Below are 20,869 nucleotides of genomic sequence, written 5' to 3'. Positions count from 1 at the left end.
TTTTCCTGTATCATTATGAATCCGGAAGAAGACGATCGAATTAATAGGCATCTTGAAGGAGGAGCAACATGATAAAGAGTTTGGAAGGCAATTCGAAAGAGTATGACGATACCCATTTTGGCGATGGAGAATGTGAATTAGGAAAAAGAAAGAAAATGCATCCACTGTTCACTCTACATCTGCCTTGAACACATAGTTTGTTAATGTATGGAATGTGCAAAAGGAAATCTTGATGTCAATGAAGAGGATGTAGAGTAAAGAGGTGAAAAAAATAAAAAATAAACTGAAGTAGTAAACATAGAAAACATACTACAATTGTAAATACCATTAAGTATCATAATTTTGTTCTCTCTGAAACCTTTGCATCAAACTTATGTAAAGTTATGTTTGTTTCATAATTATATTGTGTTCTTACAATAATAAAAATCAACAAATTTTTTTAAAAAAAAAAACAATTACATATGAAACTTTTGTAAAATCATGTTTCTTTGGCCTATTATATTCTTACAAAAATAGAGAACAGAACATTTTTCATTAAAGTTTAAAGTTTTGAAAACTCATACCGGCTTTATATATTGTATTAAAAATTTTAAAAAAACATATAAAAGAAACAAGGAAACAAAAAAAAATAGTGCTCCCCTGTGCATAGCACCACGCCATGAAGGTGTATAGGGAGTGTGGGGGGTAACGCCCCACACTTTCTTGATCCGGTCGTGAGTGGGGGTGATGTGATCAGCATCACGCCCCTGACCGCCTTTACCCCCCAGGGTTTCCCCCAGGTACCCATGTTATTCGACGCTGGGTGGGCGCCAGGACCTTCAGCATGGTAGTCAGACACGTTACCGACTGAGCCACCGCGGCCACTAAATAAAAATAAAATAAAAAGCGAATTAAAAAATATGATGAAACAAGCCCATAACAATAACATACAAGAAAAACTTAAACAATAATTGACAGAAAATAAGTTGTACATACGGTGAAACAACTGCTACAGAACCATAATCAGTTCTTTGTCGCCATCGTTCTACCATGTTCATGAGTTCGACAAGAGAATTGGTTGATGTGGGTACTTTGTGGCCCATTGGCCAGCATGTCAACTGAAACATCTGAACAGTACGTGGGTCTGCTTTGACACCAGCCATCAATTCTGTTAGTGACACAATCTGGAAAAGAATACATGTATATATAAATATATAATCATTGCAGAAGGTGCATGTGAAGGTTGAAGTAAATAAAATAACTTATGTATTAAAATATTATAGACAGGATTGTTAGAAGTCCAGGAATTTTAAATCAAGTCAATTCCGGTCGAGGGAAGAAAATCAGCAAGCTTAAATGGGTTCTGGACCATAAAGAAGCTTTTTATTTGTAAATTATTTCAATTCCATCCAGAAACCTTCCTCTGGATCAGTTTAAATATGCTCCAGAAACCTTTTTCTGGATGGATTTAAATAAGATCCAGGAACCTATTTTTTTTGGCTGAATTAAAATTCGGTTGAGGAATTTTTTTTTCTGGATCAATTTAAATACATTGCAGGAACCTTTTTTTTCTGATGAATTTAAATATGCTCCAGGCACCTTTTTTCAATTAAACAATATGCAACTTATAATGAATTTAAATTGTGTGGGGATAAAGGTTCTGGCCCTGCAGTGGAACTTAGTAAAAGCCATTAGAATTTATGGGTTCCTGGACCTTTACCAACCTTGATTATAGATTCCATAAAAAAAAAAAAAAAACTTGTTTACATGTTACACAAATTCAGCTGTTAGTATTTTGGACTAACAATAATTTTACATACTATCTATTACTAGAATTAATATGAAAGAAAAGGTATAAAATGTCTGATAAAAAAAATGAAGTTAAGAGTTACCACACTCCGAGTCCTGAAGATAGCAATATCAATTTTTAATATTCAACTGTTTTACTTTTTTAAAAGCATCAATGTAAATTTTTTAACTTCATGTTATTGCGTATCCAATTACATTGCAAATAGTAGTAGATTTGCCAGAATATTATGTTTGGGTGTGCAAGAGGGTATATGAAGTATTACAGGCTGGCTGTGCTTTGGTATTTTACTACAAACATTTTGCTAAAATATTAAATCACCTATTTCTCAGTGGTATGCAGTAACATTTAGAGGGTACACAAGACGAAAAAGTGAAATGCTTCTTGAAGAATTTTCCAATCTTTGAAAACAATACTAGTGATTGTATGAAGTACATATGCAGACAAAGAAAAGGTATCTGCCTCATTTTTTTTGTACTGTAGATAGAGAGTAGCAGAAGCTATTTTAAGCTTGCTTTATGCACACAGAATATAATTGAAGTTAGTTTAAAATAGGATGTGAATTATTTAAACATGCCTTAACAAAACTAATTCAGGAATCTTTGATGCAAAGACATAACCTTAAATGGTACCATTAGGATCCAAATGTTTTTTTTCTGTAATTAGTAATTGTTGCGGAATGTTTTAATTTTAAATAGTTTTATAAAAAGGGACTTTATTTTTCAAGTGACAAAACACTAATGTTCTGTGGAATTTTCTTCTTTATTTCTTTAGTGTTCTCTAATATTGAAGTGAGCTGCTCCTGTAATAGTCAGAACTGGGCTTGTAAAGCTTGAACCTTGTTCCTTCATTTACACAATAAAATGTAACAAATCACCATCAATGTTTCCCTCAACAGCAATGAACTGCAACACTATGACAGCCCAGAAATTTCATAAGGATAAATATGACATTCTACTTTCCAGTTTTATAGAGGTATGTACATTTTGCCCATCTTTTCATTTACTCAACATTAAATTTATTTTATGAAAGTTGGACCAATGAAGGAGCGAGGTTGGCTATGTAAACCCAATGAATTCCTCTTGAACAAGCAATTTATTTTAAATATTTTCTTTCAAAATCAAATAAAACTGAGAAATATGAGTTTAAATACTAAGAAGAATTTAGTTGAAATGAACATTCCACGTCTAAGTTCAAACTGAACAAAATGCTGTTGTGCAGCAGTCCTTTGATAAAGGATATAGCTTTTTCTGTCATTTTTTTATAATTCCCAGTGGCCACATTTCCTTGGCTTTCAGACTGAAAACACATTTCATTCACAATGATAAATGATGCACGAAGATAACTTTTGCACCAGTTTACATAGAAATTGTTTATATATTTAGTAATCCATATCTTTATATAGTCTAGTGATACAGAGTGCTAATGGTTTGCTATAATTCGGTACTACTTATTTCATATAATCAGACCCTTCACTCTTCCATCTGAAAACTGATATCAATCCTCCATTAAATATCTATAAACATCTGTACAAATGGAGATATTGGACAAAAAAATATTCCTTATCAGGTTTTTTGTGTAAAGTTTAGGATGCTAAAACTAATGCTAGAAATAGCTTATATCTAGGATTTGAAAGTCATAATATATATCACAGAGTGTTATATTTTAAAAAAGAAATCAGGTCTGTGCATATTGACAGAGTAATTCTTTTTAAGGAAAATGTAAGTTGATCAGCTGCCAATAGCATCTTTAAGAGGCAGAATCATTTAGCATTTTTACAAATGATGATGGTGTTTCCTGAAAAGATGGCTTGGAAGGAGCCCCATAAAGAATGCTTTACCATAATATTTGGGAATCGCCTGGGCAAAAAATTCTTGTCAGTTGATCCTTCCAATCTGGAAACTAAGGTAACTAGCTCTCAACTATCATCAAAAGATCTTTGTCAGGGATCAAGGCTAAGAATAATATCTACATACAGAGAGGAATTGTCAACACCTAAAGAAGAGCAATTTGACCAACCCTGTCAAACTTGGGGCCTAACTTCGGGGGGCCAAAATCGAACTTGGGACTTATATTGGGGGGTGCAGAAACAAACTTGGGACTTAACATTGGGGGGAGGGGCAGGTATCAAACTTGGGACTTAACTTTGGCAGTGTTTGAATCAAACTAGAGACTTAACTTTGAGGGGGAACAGAATCAAACTTTGGACTTAACTTTGGGGCGGGCAGAATCATATTTGGGAATTTGAGGGGGGCAGAATCAGACTTGGGACTTGGGCAGAATCGAATGCAAGACTTAACTTGGAGGCACAATCAAACTTGGTGCTTAACTTGGAGGGGAGAGAATCAAACTTGGGACTTAACTTTGGGGGGCAGACTTAATACGTTTTCCATAAAAATAGCGTCCATAATTATTTTGATAACTTACATCTGCGCAATAATAAAAAAAAACTTCAATACTTTGCTTCTTGGGTCCCAGGAGGTTAACAAAAGTATCCTTAACTTTTAAATTTAGTAACCTCAAAATTTTGGTTTCTTCCTGCTAAGTTACGCCTATAGTTAAAGACATGACTGTGATGTAACCTGCATTCAAGAAACAAAGACATCCGACAAATACCTGGTATGAGACCTGAAGCTGACATACCCCATAAAAAGTATGAACGCTCAGTGTTAGTAAAGTAACAACTCCAGATTTTGTCCCCTACAGTCACAGAATATGAGGTTGTAGAGTTAATAGTAGCAGAATGAAATTCAGTTAATAAAGTACAATGATACAATACAACAAGAACAATAAAAAGTACAATAGATTTTAATGCAAATATTGCATTAGCCTTCCTGATGGCATTGTGATAAGGTAACATTTTCACCTTAAAATGAAGGGAGGGGTCCTGGATTCCATTCTCAGTGGAGGCAAATTGCATTGTTTCAGACCCTACTTTAAATTGTAGATTATCAAGACTAGCATATCTGAGCATAAAGTGGATTTATGCATGGATTGCATAAAAAATAGTACCCAAAATTTCATTTATGCCTGTTTGACCTTTGCAAGTAGAGAGCACTTCATCAGTCGATGTGGTGTGAAGAGGATAATTATGATTTCTTATGTGAATTTTACCATGACAAGTGACAGTAAAATAGATCAAAAGTAACAATTTTGATATTGAAGAGAAAGTATTAAGTTCTACGTGCTGTCAAAGTAATTGTAATCCTGTGTTCTTTTATTCAATTATTTTTAACCACTTTTTTATTTCTTAAGAGTAAAACTTCATTTGTGTGATATTCTTCAGAATAATTTGAAGGACTCGGGTGTAAAACATGGTGACATTTTTGTCATTTTTTAATTACAAAGTACAATATGCCATCCTTCAATTTCGAGTGAAATTGCTATGTCATACAATTTGGATTGGACTCAGTGAAGCCTTCAGAAATTGTTAAACACAACACAACACAAAACAATTCTAATAACCTCTTTCTTAATGAACTCAATGACCAAAATGTCAATTACCATATTTTGCACCTGAGCCCTCCATTTCATTCTTGGCAAACCCAATGTCAGGTGACATACCCAAGCATGACCCTACTAGGTCGAATAAAGTAGACATTTCACATGATCTGACATAATCAATAATTATGCCTTAAACGTTCTTCGACACTGGCTCAATAAATTATATTTGATTAACTACGAATGGTACTACAATTTTAATATTTTATCTGGCTGCTGGAAGGTTATAATATGGTAAAACAAGTACAACTCCTTAGCAAGGCCACTTTACCCTTCCCTCCCTATTATGACATTAATTTGTATATAAAAAAAAGCAAAACTGAAAATGAGTTAAAACTTACCTTTGATGCTGGCCTACGCTCATTGACCATGGCCACAAAAGGTCTTCTGTTAGGAGCTATTTCCTACACATGTACAAAACACATGCACAAAATCACTGACAAAAAACAAAACACATTTTAGTAAAAAAAAAAAAACCTTAAATGCCTCATGCACAGCATTCGCCCTGTAACTCATAAATATAAAATATCATTTTCCACTGTTAATTAATGCAAATAATAAAAATCATTATTAAAGTAAAATTGCATTTTAAGTGCATAAATCATATTGTCATGCAAGTCTATAAAAGTCATGAACAAATCAAATTATTAATTTCTGAAGTCATTAAATATTATTAATATTTAAATACTTCATTAAAAATTAACTTGCATAAATTCTTAAAGTATAGTTTTCTATTTTCTTGGAAAAAATGGTACTTCATTCAGCTTTATGCAAAATATAGCATGGAATAAAGATCAAAATGTATTTAAAATATTTTAATACTGATGTTGGAAAGGGAATTCCAGCTGGAAACACTGCCAGTACAATTGACAAATCTGATATAATTAGGGACAGATATCAGTATCATATCATTCAAGAAACCTTATTTTCTTGCCTTAAGATGAAGGATAAAATTTCTACTTATAATATGGGTAAGAAAAAATAAACATGTATTATAACATTCACATTGCTGTAATTTTAAAAAAAAATCATTATCTTTTAACTTGAAAACGTCGTATATCATTTAATGTAGTCTGACTTTACTTCAATTTTTTACTTCCCTTGTATTGCAAAATTTCTACACATAAATATTAGTGAAATAAAATGTGACATTCTGAAATATTTTTTTTCATATTTTAGCACTTTTTATTTAAAATAAAGGTTGCATATTATAGAATTAATCATTACCAATAAATTAAGTATACTGACTGGCTTTGTACAGTTGAATATAGACGATAAGCAAACACAAAAAATAAGAATATTATTGCAAAAAATGTATAACAAAATATTTTGTATTTATGCAAAACAAAACACTATGTTAGTTTATAACTTTAAAAACTAACTCAGACATGCAAATTCATTCCGAATATCGTTATTGTATGGTCTAAACTTACTTTCTTCTGTATTCGAAATATCCAACTTTTGATATTTGTGTAATGCTGATGAGAGATTGGTTCTATTGTGAAAACTGGCCCATATTTCTTTGGATGTTTACCTTCTGGCCAGAATGATGGATAATTTTGCTATAAAGTTAAAAATGAAAAATTAACAATAAATGGGAAAGATATACACATACGTAATTGATGTAATGACAGAACAAAGTATTGTAATTGTATGTTATATTGTACATATAAATTTAAATAAAACTACAATACTTGTTTTTACATCTATAAAACCAGTTGGAATACACCTGCTTTGAAAGTTTAGTTGAAATAAAGAATTCGTGAGTATATTTTTAAATTAATAGAATAATAAAACTGATAATTTGATTTCAATCGTTAGCAACATTTTTTACTTCATTCAATTATAGAAATTATATACAATTATATATATTATATACAATGAAATTGTGTCTTCCATTTTCATTTCCTAACATAGACACTGCAACACATTAAGAAGTCTTGTCCATTTTAAACCAATAATTAAAGATTTCTGTCTCAGGGATGAGAATATTCGAACACATACTGCATCGAATTTGATGCCTCACTGGCTTGGAACAAAGATTCATCCACAACCAAAAATATTTCTTTTAATGTGGGTACTCTTCGACAAAGAAAATATATTTTGTTTCTTCAAAGCTCACTAAGACAAAAATGTACTTTGACAAAAGTCTCAAATTTTGCATATGCCTTATTTCTTTCTATTGGGTAGGTGTGTATGATTTTCAATTTGTTTGTTATGCAGTATATTCAGTACAATTATTACAGAATGTGGAGAATTATTAATACAATAGTATTTCTAATAAAACCAAACTGTGAATTCAAGTTATGGGACATTAGACATGATAAGATATTCATATATGCACATAAAACATGCTTATGCATATGCATACTTGTTTATTAAATTCAGTCAATAGGTCGAATATTGATGGTGACTGTAGTTCGGAGATAGACATTTTGGTGTCAGGTCATTTTGGTGATAGGACATTTTGGTGCCTTTCTCTATATATCCTTTCACCTCTTACCTCTGTCATTCACTTTCACTTTTCAATGACTATAAATACTGAATGTTAGTTACTTCCTCATTACTTCAAAAATGTGTTCTGTAGTGATTAGTTCAGTGAAAGAAGCAGCAGTCTATTACGGCGCATCCACTGCCTACCAGCCTTTCTGAATTGGAGATTCCAGAAGAATACAGAATCACAAAAACCGGACAGCAATTTCTGTTGTACGATTCTGGCCAAGAGAAGACCAATAGGATTCTTCTATTTGGAACTTATCAAGAATTCATCAAGATGGTTTGCGGATGGAACACTTAAGGTTGCACCTACTTTAGTTTGTCAGCTGTATACAATCCACGTGCAGATAGAGAGCTCGGTACTACCAGCATTCTACGTACTGATGGCAAACAAACAGCAATAAACATACATAGAATTACTGGAAAAGGTAATTATTTCTTTTGTTATAGTTTGTTGTAAAGACTGCAATTGTATTTTAATGCATACGTGCATTTGCTTAGTGTAATTACTATTAATCTAGTGGTACATTTATTTATTCTTTAGTATTACAATTATTATTTATTTATTTATTTATCTGTCTATCTTTTTCAGGTCACTGACTTGGTTCCAAATGCAAGACCACATCATGTAATGCTCGATATGGAAATGACAGCATTAAAAACACATTTCATCATGTCTTCCAAGGAATACAAGTGAAGTTTTGTTTTCTTCACTTGGCACAATGTATATTGCCAAATGCAGTCGGAAGGGTTGGAGATGAGATATGCAAAGGATGCAGCATTCTCACTTCAGTGCCGTATGATACCAGCTTTGGCATTAGTACCAGAAATGGATGTAGCTTAAGTTTTTGAAGAACTTTGCAGCGAAGTATCAGATGATCTTCAACCATTCAGTTCTGGATTACTTCGAAGACAACTATGTAGGTCGTCCGCAGCGAAGAGGTGGAAGGCGTCAGCCGAAGTTTTCCGTCAGACTTTGGAATCACTACAGAGCCGTCCTAAATGGAGATGGAAAAACAAACAATGCTGTGGAGGGCTGGCATTGAGGATTCCAGTCACACGTTTCCGCCGACCATCCCACAATTTGGCAGTTCCTGGAAGTCCTGTGTCGACAAGCAGCTCTGAACGAAACTCACTATGGATAGATAATCAGTGGAAATGCCGAGCGGGCAAGATAGAGATACAAAGACTGTTGTGTTCGACTTGAAACTCTGGTTGCTGCATATGATAGGACAGACATCGTTCGCTACCTGCGAGGTGTTGCTCGTAACTTTTCCATGTAAAATTTCTTGTATGAAGGAACACAAAAAAGAGAGGTCAATTCAAAAGAACATGCATAAAGTTATATGTTGCACCAAGAAGTCCTGGCAACAAAATGTCCTAGCACCAAAATGTTTGCACCAAAATGTCCTAGACCCACGGTGGTCACCAAAATTAATCAAATTTAATAAACATGTATGAGGATACATAGTCACATTTCATGTGTATATTAATAAAATTGTATATATTATGTACATCTACTTTAAATATATATGTAATAGAACACAACAATGAAGAATTGTTTCATAACTGTTATGTTTTATAATTATTTTATGCCTATTAATGTAGCTGTAGGATATACCTTTGTTATCATTTCATCATTTTGACTATCTAATTCTGAACCTTTCTAGCTATTTCAACATCCATGCACAATTTATTACATACCATCATTCAGTAAAATATCTGTTCTTAAGCAATAGGTATGATTTGATATGGCTTTCAGAAGAAAGTCGCATTGTGAGAGAAATGAGCAAGAAAATTTTTAAATGTACTACTTTGCAAACTTACCTCTGTGCTTGGGGAAACCACCCTTTTGCCCCCTTCCCCCATTGCAACAGCCCTTATTCAAAGTGAATGTCAAAGACTTTTCTTCGTCTTCTATTTGTATTCTCTTATCCAATTCCATAAACAATTCAGGTTGATTTGGAATTTATAGAGGAATGCATGTTTTGTTTTTGACAGCAACACGAATGTGACAAAACATGCTGTAATGTTAATTTTTCATGTTTTTGAAAGGTGTGTGACCATGATATTTTGATCCAAAAATGTGACATCCTAAGGAAGTCAGTTTACCCCCTCCCCCGGTCCCCTCCTCAAAAATTGATTAGATCTAATTATAAAATTATCATTATTTTTAACGTATTTTAATTATTATTATTTATTAAGGTATGGGTCACATAAATGATACATCATAAACAATAAATGAAGTATGATCTCCCGTTGTTTTTTGTTTGAGTTGATGTTTTAAGTCCACTTTGTGCACAGTAAGGCTAATGGCAGTGACGTGCACTGAGGAGTAGCTAGTCTAGCAGAGATAGATCAATCAATCACACATCTCGAATTATATTCAAATCACAATATTTATTGTCTTGTTAAAGCCACAGTTCATATGCAACACTTTCTTTTCCACGCGCTTCTCGTCCATCGGTGCGATCTGCGGGCAAAGCTGGCTGGATACCCTAGCTCGCTCTTCTTCCGCCAGATCAGTTTCCAGGTAGAAACGGCCGGCCCAAGGAAAAGGAAGATTTCTACCTCTACCTCCCTTGCCTCCTCGCCCCCCGCTGCAATGGTTGAAAGCCCGTGCTTTCAGGTCCCCCAGTCTATCTCCTATAGGACAGATAGGGGATTGGTCTCTCATAATTTTTTTGTAAATCCTCTAAAGAACTCAGGGTAAAATTTTCTGCAGTACTTATGTTCTCTGTATTTACACAACCTTTTACACGTTGTACAATATGTGCGTATGTATAATACGGGGTGTAGTTTTATTATTTATGAAATGGGAACGTGTTATGTGCAGACAATAATGTTATTCTTTCTTTCTTTTTCTTTTTCAAACATAGAATATATAATGATTAAATTACAAATATGTGCTCAGGCTCTCTCTGACTCTCGTTTTAGTAGTGTTTTATTTAAATATACTACTCTTGGTCTCTAACAGTCATAAATACGGATGTATTTATTTGGGCAAGAGAATGCGTGTTCATATTGTTGTTGGTTTGGTTTATTTTACTTCGCTTTTCTGCCACATTTGGTTATCGCGAAAATGAGGATTGAGTGATGATATGATGAAATTGGTGAAGGGACCTTATATGAACAATCCAGGCCAGGATTCGAACCCGTGATGAGTGCGCATTCTTGTCCTATGTGTTGCAGTGAATAATGAAATAATTTGGAATGAAAAATGTATCTCAGAACTCAAAAAGTCAAATGAATATCATTGAAGAAACTACAAAAAAGTGTGTCGTGGTTTGTTACTTGTCACCAAATCAACCAAGCGTAGGGGAGTGGTTATCACAGCGTGCTACGACACCAGGAGTTCCGGGTTCGAACCCCGACCCGGGCATGGGCATTCCCTGTGCTCGTCCCTTCATTAATTTCATCGTATCATCTTCGCAATTAACCAAATGTGACAAAAAAGGGATGCTAAGTAACAACAATGAAATCAAATCATTGATTAATTGCTCAATTTGGTTTATTTTACTTCGCTTTTCCGCCACCTTTGGTACGACAAAATTGATGAAGGGACACACACAAAGAACACAAATGGCCAATCCGAGATTTGAACCCAGGATCTCTGGCTTAGAGTCAAATCAAATAGTTTTTTATTTTCGAATGTGGGTGAGGTTATGTGTACTTTTTTCTAGTACTCATTCATAATTGAGTTATTGACATTCTTCTTTTTTGTAGGAATACTGGCCCTAAAGGGAGGAGGGGTGTGATCCACACCAACCCCCCGCTTGAGCACGCCACCGACTGCTACCCCAAGTGTCGACGTCACCGCACGTCACTGGCTAATCGGGACTAGACCTACAGTTTAAAGTGGAATCCGAACCACTATGTGCTTCCACCGTGTATTGAACCTGGAACCCCTTGTCTCCCGTTGTCAAAAAGGTATTAATTATTATAATTTTGGTAACTTAAATAGTGTTTATCTCGTTCTTTCTGACCAACCTTTGATGTTAGTCCCACACTGAAGTAGGGGAGTGGCAGAAGTATTTATCAGAAGAACCAATCTTCTTGAGAGCAACTTTATTCCTTACCAACCATTCATAAAAATCCCCACGTTATGTGACACACAACATGAGATTTGAGTTTTGAGTGTGTGTCAAGATGCAGGAATTTAAATTCTAGTACAGGTCCAGCATTGAAACTACAAGGTCCGCCCATACAAAAACCGAAATTTTTTAAAAAAAAACAACAAAAAAAAAACACGTAATTAGCTTCAAATGATTTTATCACCTTCAAAATAATCACCAGAGGATGTAATACACTTTGACAAGCGTTTGTACAGGTCTTGGAAACACTGTTCATAGTCATTGACAGTAAGTGTTCACAAAATACGCATAACATTTAATTTAATGTCCGCGACGTCGTCAAATCTTCGCCCTTTCATAGCCATCTTAAGCTTGCGAAAAAGTAAAAAAATCAGCAGGCAATAAGTCCGGAGAATATGGAGGGTGATTGATCACTGTCACTGAATGCTTAGCAAAGTATTGCTGTACAGACAATGCGGTATGAGGCCGAACATTATCGTGTAACAGAAACCATTGGCCAGAATTACAATGGTCCTTCCTAACCCACTTCATTCTGTTTCTGAGTTGACCAAGCACTTCCTTGTAATACCACTGATTGACTGTTTGGTTTTCAGGGACAGTTGCTGCGTGGTTAAATGTCTATCACCTCTCAGCAGTGCACGACTTTCTCCACATTGTCGTCATTCCTTGACGTTGAAGGGCGTTGTAATCTTGGTTCATCCTCGACACTTTCACGTCCACTTTTGAAACTCATACACCTGGGTTATTGATAATGCTGCATCACCATACACTGCCCGTATCATCTGTAACGTTTGTAAATAATTTACCCAATTTGTAACAAAAGTTTATGTTGTAACGTTGTTCCATCTTCGTGGGCGTATTTTGTACGCTGCCTACACATGACCTGCATCTGATGCATGCTTGCCCCGATACCGACTGCCTGTAACAGGTTGAAACATGCACTGATTTGACTTTTCGATATAGCTCTTTGCACTGTTGCCAGAATACTGTACAATTTTATTTGGTTTGGTTCTTTTCTTTTGACAGTTTGGTTTCTTTAAGGGTGGACCTTGTATATACACTGCTTGGCCATTCTTATTCATAGCTCTACAAATAACGGAACACACACACACAAAGCAGTACAACTCAGAATGCAAGGTAAGAGACTGGTATAGCTGTCTGCTCGAAAATTCCCCACCATAATGCAACATTTTGATTTCTATGAACTGCTTGAAACTCAGTACAGCTGTTTTGTTATGATGCTAGTTTTAAATTGCATCAAGAGTTTCTTTCATGAAATGTCTCTCAAATTTAGATTTATTTTTCAAACTAACTCCTAGACTTTTATAAAATTAGCCAAATAGTGGGTTTTAATCATTTCGATGGGACGTGTCTATGGAATGGAACTGCCCCGGTCAAAATGGGATGCATGGTTGCCCTAGTGTGCGGTTAATTTTCCTTCCATATTTTGTTATTAAATGATGCAAAATAAACGATTGAAATTTAGAGTTTATATACCAATGCAAAATTTTCTAAGGTATGAATTATCCTGTGAGTAATGCAATTCATGGAAAATTTATTAATTCTGCTGTAAATATTTTAGAAACAAAAGTGTGCTCCTTTACACTAGAATACTACACTCATAACTACATAAATGAGCTATTAGTGTAGTTTAATATCAAATTTAAGGTTTTATTAATCATTTTAAAACTGAAATTCGCTTTTGATCCCAAAACGTGCCCAGTTTTTGTAACAATATCTTGATAATTTATTCTTCATAAATATGTAGCCCTAAGAATTTAATATTACTCTCCAACAGAATCTCTTTATTTATATCAGATTATTTACACCTTTAAACTATCTATTATATCTCTTTCGATGATAAGAAATGAATGAAATACCTGAATAGATTACTAAAGTTTGTCCTAAAATGTTGTCATGATGAGATACAGCTTTCAGTAAAGAAGTTGACTTCAAATTAAAAAAATCACTAAATGTTACCTAAAATTTACTATTTCGTCTGTTGGTTCCTATTTTGGTAAATAGTACATATTTCAGTCATTATACTGATCGCAGGCAAAACTAGCGGCTGACCTATTTTTTGCTACATAACTCTATCTGTTCACCAATCTCCTTCAGGGATGTGTGACTCAATAAGTGTGAACAACCTCAGTTTCGAAGTAAAAGCTGTATGGGTTACATTGCTCTCTCTCACCCACTCATTCACTCACTCACTCAGAGGAACAGAGTAAATTTTAGCAAGTGTGAAAAGTGTGATTTTGTGCCATCTGGTTTGGTGATGAAATTCATATATTTTATGTGTTTTCAAGGATGGATTAAGAGAATGGTATTATCTCACACTGATCACCAAAATTTACAAGAAATATTCAAATTGGCAAAAAATAAAGGAAGATTGTCCACATAAAGTAACTTCCTATGAACATGCAGTACCCCAAAATTGTGTTTACACCCTTTGAACGTTAATAACTGGAATATTAATTACAGCAAGTCATCCGCAATGTTGTAGAACAGATCAACAGATCGAAAACAAGCAGATATGTTTTCCACAGGAAGGGAAGCACAGGTGGTCTCAATCGCATATCTCATGCCACCCAGTGTCTGTGGGTTTATGGCATACACATTGTTTTTCACAATTTCCCACATGTAGAAATCTAACAGAGTCAAATTGAGAGATCTGGGTGGATATTCGACACTTCCCACCTTTCTCAAAAGAAAAATTGCTCACCTCTGCCATTTTGTGTACACTAATGCCTATTTTCTGGAAGGCTTTGATGAAACCAAGGAGAACAGAATGCCTATGCATGCTCTCACACACTCAAAGTAGACATTTCAGCTTCAAATACAAAAGTCCAGTCAAGTTATCTTTAATAGTTTCTCTATTATTAATTAGGGATGGGCCGATATGAAATTTTGGCCGATACCGATAAAGTACTGATATAAAATTTACCGATACCGATAACCGATATTCTACCGATCCGATATAAAATTAGAAATGGTCCATGAAGAACCTGAAATGTTCATGGATCTCCTTAATAAATATGTTTTGAGGTGACTGCAGAGGAAAAGAAGTTGAATATTTACACAATTATTTTTTTAAAAGTAGGGCATCGAGATTATCTATAAAAATTACAACAAAATGGCAGAATTTTGCACTAAATTATAAGATATTTATCGATATATCGGATCGGTAAAATAATCGGTAATTTTACCGATAAACCGATACACCGATATGCCTATATCGGCCGATACCGATAGGGTACCGATTAATCGATCCCATCCCTATTATTAATGTTCAAAGAGTGTAAACACTATTCTGGGACAGTCTGTATTTGCTGACAACTAGGTCAAAAAGTTATCCTCCCACTCCTTTTTAGAAATTCATTAATCTGACACTACTTGTTACCCTAATGTCTCAAGTGCAGGGGTAACGTCGTCGCCTTGTAATCAAGGGGTTCTGGGTTCATACCCAGTGGAGGCACATAGTGGTTCAGATCCCACTTTAAACTGTTGATCCAGTCCTGATTAGCTTTACTGTGCATAAAGTGTACTTAAAACACCAAATCAATCAAACCTAATGTTTCAATTACTTTGAGTTTTTAATATTGTTAATTATAGTGGAAGACAAATGTTCTTTGCTAGGTGGATGGACAGATACCATTCAAAGCTGTAGATATCCCAAGTAGCCTATCATTTAATTGCCACTTAATCTTAGGTTAATTGTTTGGTTAGATGTCTAGGGAAGGGGCAGTTGCTCCCTTAATCCACCCATGGTTAATTGAGAAGGTTTCACTTCTGTGTTGTTGTTTTTTATCAGTTACGACATAGTAATTTTTTAAAGCATTTTAAGAGGATCTGTGCCTATAGTTTGTAAGACAGTTAATTTTCTATCAAATATTTCCAGAACACCTCTTGAACCTGTAACTGCATATATAGAGCAGATTTTTTTTTAACACTTTCAGATCAATTGTTTTGCATCATCATTACTTTTGTAAAAGTCTTGATGTACGAGGGGAAGTCATTAAATAACAGGAATTTTATTCTAAACTTCATGGAGATTAATGCACAATGAAAATTGGGACTCAAAATGGTTCCTTAGCAACATGCCACAATGGTGTCATGACGATCGAGCAGTATGAGCCTGCACATTAGCTCATACAACATGGCTGCTCCACTGTTGACTTACACCATAGAAGAGCAACGAAGTGTTGTTTGCTTTTTGTGGTCAGAGGGGGTGAAATATTCTGAAATCTACAGCAGAATGAAGATTCAGTATGGAGACAATTGTTTAAGTCAGGGGAGAATGTTTGAATTTGTGGAAAGACATAAAGATATAAGATGAAATGTCAATGATGACCACCAGAGTGGGAAGCCAGTTTGTGTAGCAACTGAGGCAGTGAAACAACAAATCGAATAGCAAATCCGTTAATTTAGTACACAGTGCTAAGGAACTATTTTCAGTGCCGAATACAAATTTTCGTTGTGCATAAATCTCCATGAAGTTTAGAATAAAGTTCCTCTCATTTAATGACATACCCTCGTATGTTCTATTTCAATCCAACAAGGCAACAGACTTTTATATTGTTAAGGTCCATTAAGGTTTACAACCATGGGGAAAATGCTGCATTCAAATATGGCTCAATATGTTTTGTGGAAAAAGTTGAGAGCATTTTTTCTGAATACAAAAATATGCCTACTATATTACCTTCTTCAGTTTCAGTGACTAATTTTGTTTCTTCTTTCTAAATGTTAGTGTTTCTTTGCTTGCCTGTTTGAGTACTTTTAGTGTCCAGAAATCTGAGCTCTTATCACTAAGAAAGAAAAAGAAAACCAACAAAAACTTACAGAATTTGGAGGTGGAACGCATAATATCACCACAGCACTGCACTCATAATCATAGACCAAAGACCAAAATTCCCCTGGTGTCTGTTTCAAAGGCCACTCTGTCACAATGTACTCTCGAGGTTTAGTATAACCCTATAAATATAAATATTGAGGAATTCAATAATTTCAAATTACACTTTGCAGTTAAAACGTACAAATGTACATGCAATTACAAAAGGTGATTTAAATATATTTTAATACACTGTACACAACTCATGACTAGACCACGTATCATCTATTTTCTCTGTTCAATCATATCAGAATACTATTTTTTATAAATATTATTTTGGAAACATATTTCAAATGTTTTCAAACTACTCAATTTTTAATTAGCCTTCATCATCAATTTTCCATTCACATAATAACTAAATAACTCATTGATATTCCTAAACACAAAGTTTCTTAAAATAGCAACATAGGTCTTCGATCATATGCCGGCCCACATTGTGAAATGAAGTGCTACGACGCGAGGGGTCCCAGTTTCGAATCCTGGCCTGGGCATGGATGCTTGAGAGTGTCCATTCATCAGTTTCATCATATCATCACTCATCCCCATCTTCTCAATTAGCCAAAAGTGGCACAAAAAGCAAAGTAAAATAAAGCAAATCAATCAATCAATGAACCATCTGAGCATATCCTGATCAAGATCAATTTACTCTAGACTCAATTTCCTTCAGGTCCATCTGAATAGTCTTTAAATCTTTGTCTCAGCTTCATAGTTCTTAAATGCAATTATTATAGTTATGTTAAGAAATCCCCCAACTACAATTCTTTAACACAGTAATTTTTGTATTGAAATAGAAAGCATAATAACAGTAAAGCATTACTTTTGAAAGCATAATAACACTAAAGTCTAGAAGGAATATTATGTACTATTCATAATAACTATTCATATCTGTCACTAGTCTTCAAAATGATAAATGTCCCAAGTAACCAAAAGTGGTTGGCACAATCTTGGGTCAAAGATTTTGGCCAAACGTGAGACCATACCATTGGGCAATGGTAATTTCGACCAGCTCCAACATGTGGTTTATACGTGTAAGATGAAAAAAACAAAAAAAAAAAAAAACTTTCTCATTCATATGAAGCGATTGCTTTCATGGTATCTTGAAGTGGTAGCACAAAAAACTTTCTAGAGTTTACTTAATGTTCCATCTTTCATGGAATTTAGTCTGCACATAACATTGTTTGTATATATCATGAGCCACATTCACAGGAATAGCTGGAAGAATGTTCTTGTTCTGCTACAGCTAAACAGACAAACCATAAGCAATTCCTAAGACATCTTTCATCCATAGCGACTGACAAAGGACTGGTGAGTGGCTACAAGTTAAGAATAGTTTCTACTTTCATTAACAAAATATTATATTTTCAGTATGTGCTGTGACTGAAATATTCTTTCACTTCAGATCCAAGAAATGTAATATAAGCTTAGTTCAGAGCTCTCGTGTAAAATAAATACTTCTAATATATGAAGAAATTAGAATGTAGAAATGCTCATGAATGTCGTTGCAGAGCAAGCTGTACTTTTTCCCACCATTGACGCATGCGCAGCATGCACCGCATGTGTTCAAGAAATGCCTCTGACATATAGGAATTTGGGCCCTGAAAATGGCAAAATCCATTATACTTCTAAGCTGTACTCATTCTAATATAATTTTATGAATTATCTGTGTTTGGTGAATGTAAATACACAAGGCAGTTATTGTAATTTTAGTATGATGATATTAATTTAATAATATAGAGATGACTGCATTTCCTTAAGCAAAGTTTACAATATTGTTATAGACATTTGGTTAGATATATTGATCAGAGGTACCATATGTTAATCTCTGTGTGATATCTGCACATTGTGTCAAGGTACCTTCAATTCAATTTAAATTTTACAATTGTAAATAATACTTATAATAAAAAAGGAAAAATATAAGTTTCCATGACTGAGGGACAAGATGTGAAATCTTACTCTGTTCCCTCAGAGAAAAAATCCTGTTTTCAAAATGGTTGGTTGGCAGGTAATGAAAGCTCCATCACACCCAGGGGCACAGACTTGTCAAAATTATTGGGAGGGGGGCTCTGATCACTGAAATAAATTAAGTTTTTTAAGTTTTGGCCTCAGTGTTCGGAATCTCATAAGAGCCCACGAATTCCTCAAAAATATCAAAATTTTTATTCACAGTTATAATGCAGAATATTAATTGTCCACGGATGGATATGTCACAAGTTTAGTCAACTATAATAGCAAAATATTCCAGACTTTTAATATCTGCTACCACTGAGCGCAAAACAGATCTCCCTAATATATCAATGATCTTGTTCCAATGTCATGTTAGAGCCATTTGTACCCCAAACATCCCATCCACTACCCTAGTTCATGCATATCGTCTTTTGAAACTCTTTTTAGTAAAAAATTTAACAATACTCATAATTACATACTTAGTATATAGTAATAAGTCATGTGTTTTGCTGTCTCCAGTCATAGCCCCCCAAAAGTTGATGGTTTAGCAATCTCAGCCCCCCAAATTGATGGTCTAGAACGTTTCAAATGTGTATTTAAAGTTAAGTTCATGTGGCACAATTCAGAGTAAACTTTACAAGAGAAGCAAAATAATACATTAGATCTTCTTAAGCAAAATTATTTGGGGGGCTCTGCCCCACATCGTTAACATTGGAAGTTACAAAAATATAGAGCTAAGCTATTGTGGTAGCCCATGCGAGTATTACAGAGTTAATGAAAATAGCAAATTTCACATACTAGCACAGTTAAGTTTTGTCTACCTTGTAACATATACTTTCTATTCTTTCTATTCTTTTTATCCACTTCGGTTATTTTCATTGCTTTTCTACCTCTTCAGATGATTCTGATTTTGAGGATAATAATTGACAAACTGATGAAATGGTGATGGAACAAACAAAATCTATGCCGACCAGACTTATAACCTGGTATCTTACATTTTGTGGCATGTTATGCAAACAACTCCACCAGGGGTAGGCCAGCGAAAATTGATCCACAGAAACAGTATGAACAGAAGCAGTGAAAAGTCATCTGGTGTTTAACACTGTCTCAGTGTCATCATCAGCAGTAAGTGTTTCAAATAAGTTAGAAAGGAAAGGAATTGGACAATCACATTCAGATGATTCTGACAGGAAAGACTTCCACAAGTTTCAACATTATCAAAGCTTGGAGTCCTTTTACAGCTTGTATTTGTGTTCCTTTTAAAAGAATATAGTGTAGTATGGCTCATGTAATGACATCAAGTAGACCTGTGTTATCATGTGACTGAAGCAAGCTCTGCCATTAGCTAGACCTCCGAGCTGTGTGAGCGAAGGGTTTGGCATAACAGAACCTTGCCGACTTGGAGACTGGACGAACATGCTGAGTATATTGTAACTATGCATACTTCTTTTTCAGCCTGCATGGTCTGGTAGTGATTTGCATTAAATTTACTTATAGTTTATTAATTGTTGATATTTCATTTGTTTGATTTGTTTAAATTTATTTGTTTAGTAAGGTTAGATTACTCCGGGACATGTTGGTCAGATGGGTTTTATGCTGGGTTGCAGTAGACTCGATATTTCCTACGGACTTATGTACTTCTTGACTGATTATGTGGACTGACTTTTCATTAAGTGTTATCCCTCCTAAATAAATGGACATTGCATTTAAAGAAATGAAAGTAGTGGGAGAATTATTCTTGTTGTTATAGTTCACTGATAGAAAATGAGGTTGTAATTTTGTTACATAAATTTGTGATGGGTTTTGTTGTTATAGTTAAACATAAGACTTGTTAATAAAATTTAGGAGTGAAATGATGCTTTTACATTGACCATATAACACATGAAGTGTTAGTCTTAAAGTTGAATAACTTCCCCTTGCTTTAAAATTGTGAGGAGAAATAAAAAGTGTACTAAGGAATTATACAGTGCGTTCATTTTAAAATTGATCCGAGATACATTTTTAATTGTTTGCTCATTTGCCTCTAATTGTTTGCCCGTTTGCCTCTAATTGTTTGCCCATTTGCCTCTTTCATTGTTGTGTCAGTCTTGTATGTATGTATACTTGTAGTGGGGAAAGAGGGAGAGCGAAGAAGGAAGGGGAAAGAGGGGAGGGGGA

The 20,869-nt window shown here is 34.5% G+C and overlaps 1 protein-coding gene across 1 annotated transcript in view; it reads right to left on the bottom strand.

Annotated features, from left to right (window-relative positions):
• Ptp36E (protein tyrosine phosphatase 36E) overlaps nucleotides 1-20,869 on the bottom strand; it is a 224,668-nt gene that overhangs the window by 18,922 nt on the left and 184,877 nt on the right. The window contains exons 12-14 of the mRNA XM_083131173.1: nucleotides 16,720-16,851; nucleotides 6,721-6,849; nucleotides 976-1,163 (exon numbers count right to left, since the gene is read on the bottom strand). Coding sequence (XP_082987299.1) covers nucleotides 976-1,163; nucleotides 6,721-6,849; nucleotides 16,720-16,851 — 449 coding nt within the window. The remainder of the gene's footprint in view (nucleotides 1-975; nucleotides 1,164-6,720; nucleotides 6,850-16,719; nucleotides 16,852-20,869) is intronic.

This window comes from Lepisma saccharinum, chromosome 1 (genome assembly GCF_977018435.1).
Source record: "Lepisma saccharinum chromosome 1, izLepSacc3.1, whole genome shotgun sequence".
NCBI classification, from domain to species: Eukaryota; Metazoa; Arthropoda; class Insecta; order Zygentoma; family Lepismatidae; genus Lepisma; species Lepisma saccharinum.
Note: the sequence above shows the minus strand (reverse complement) of the source record. Positions and strands in the feature narration are given on the sequence as shown.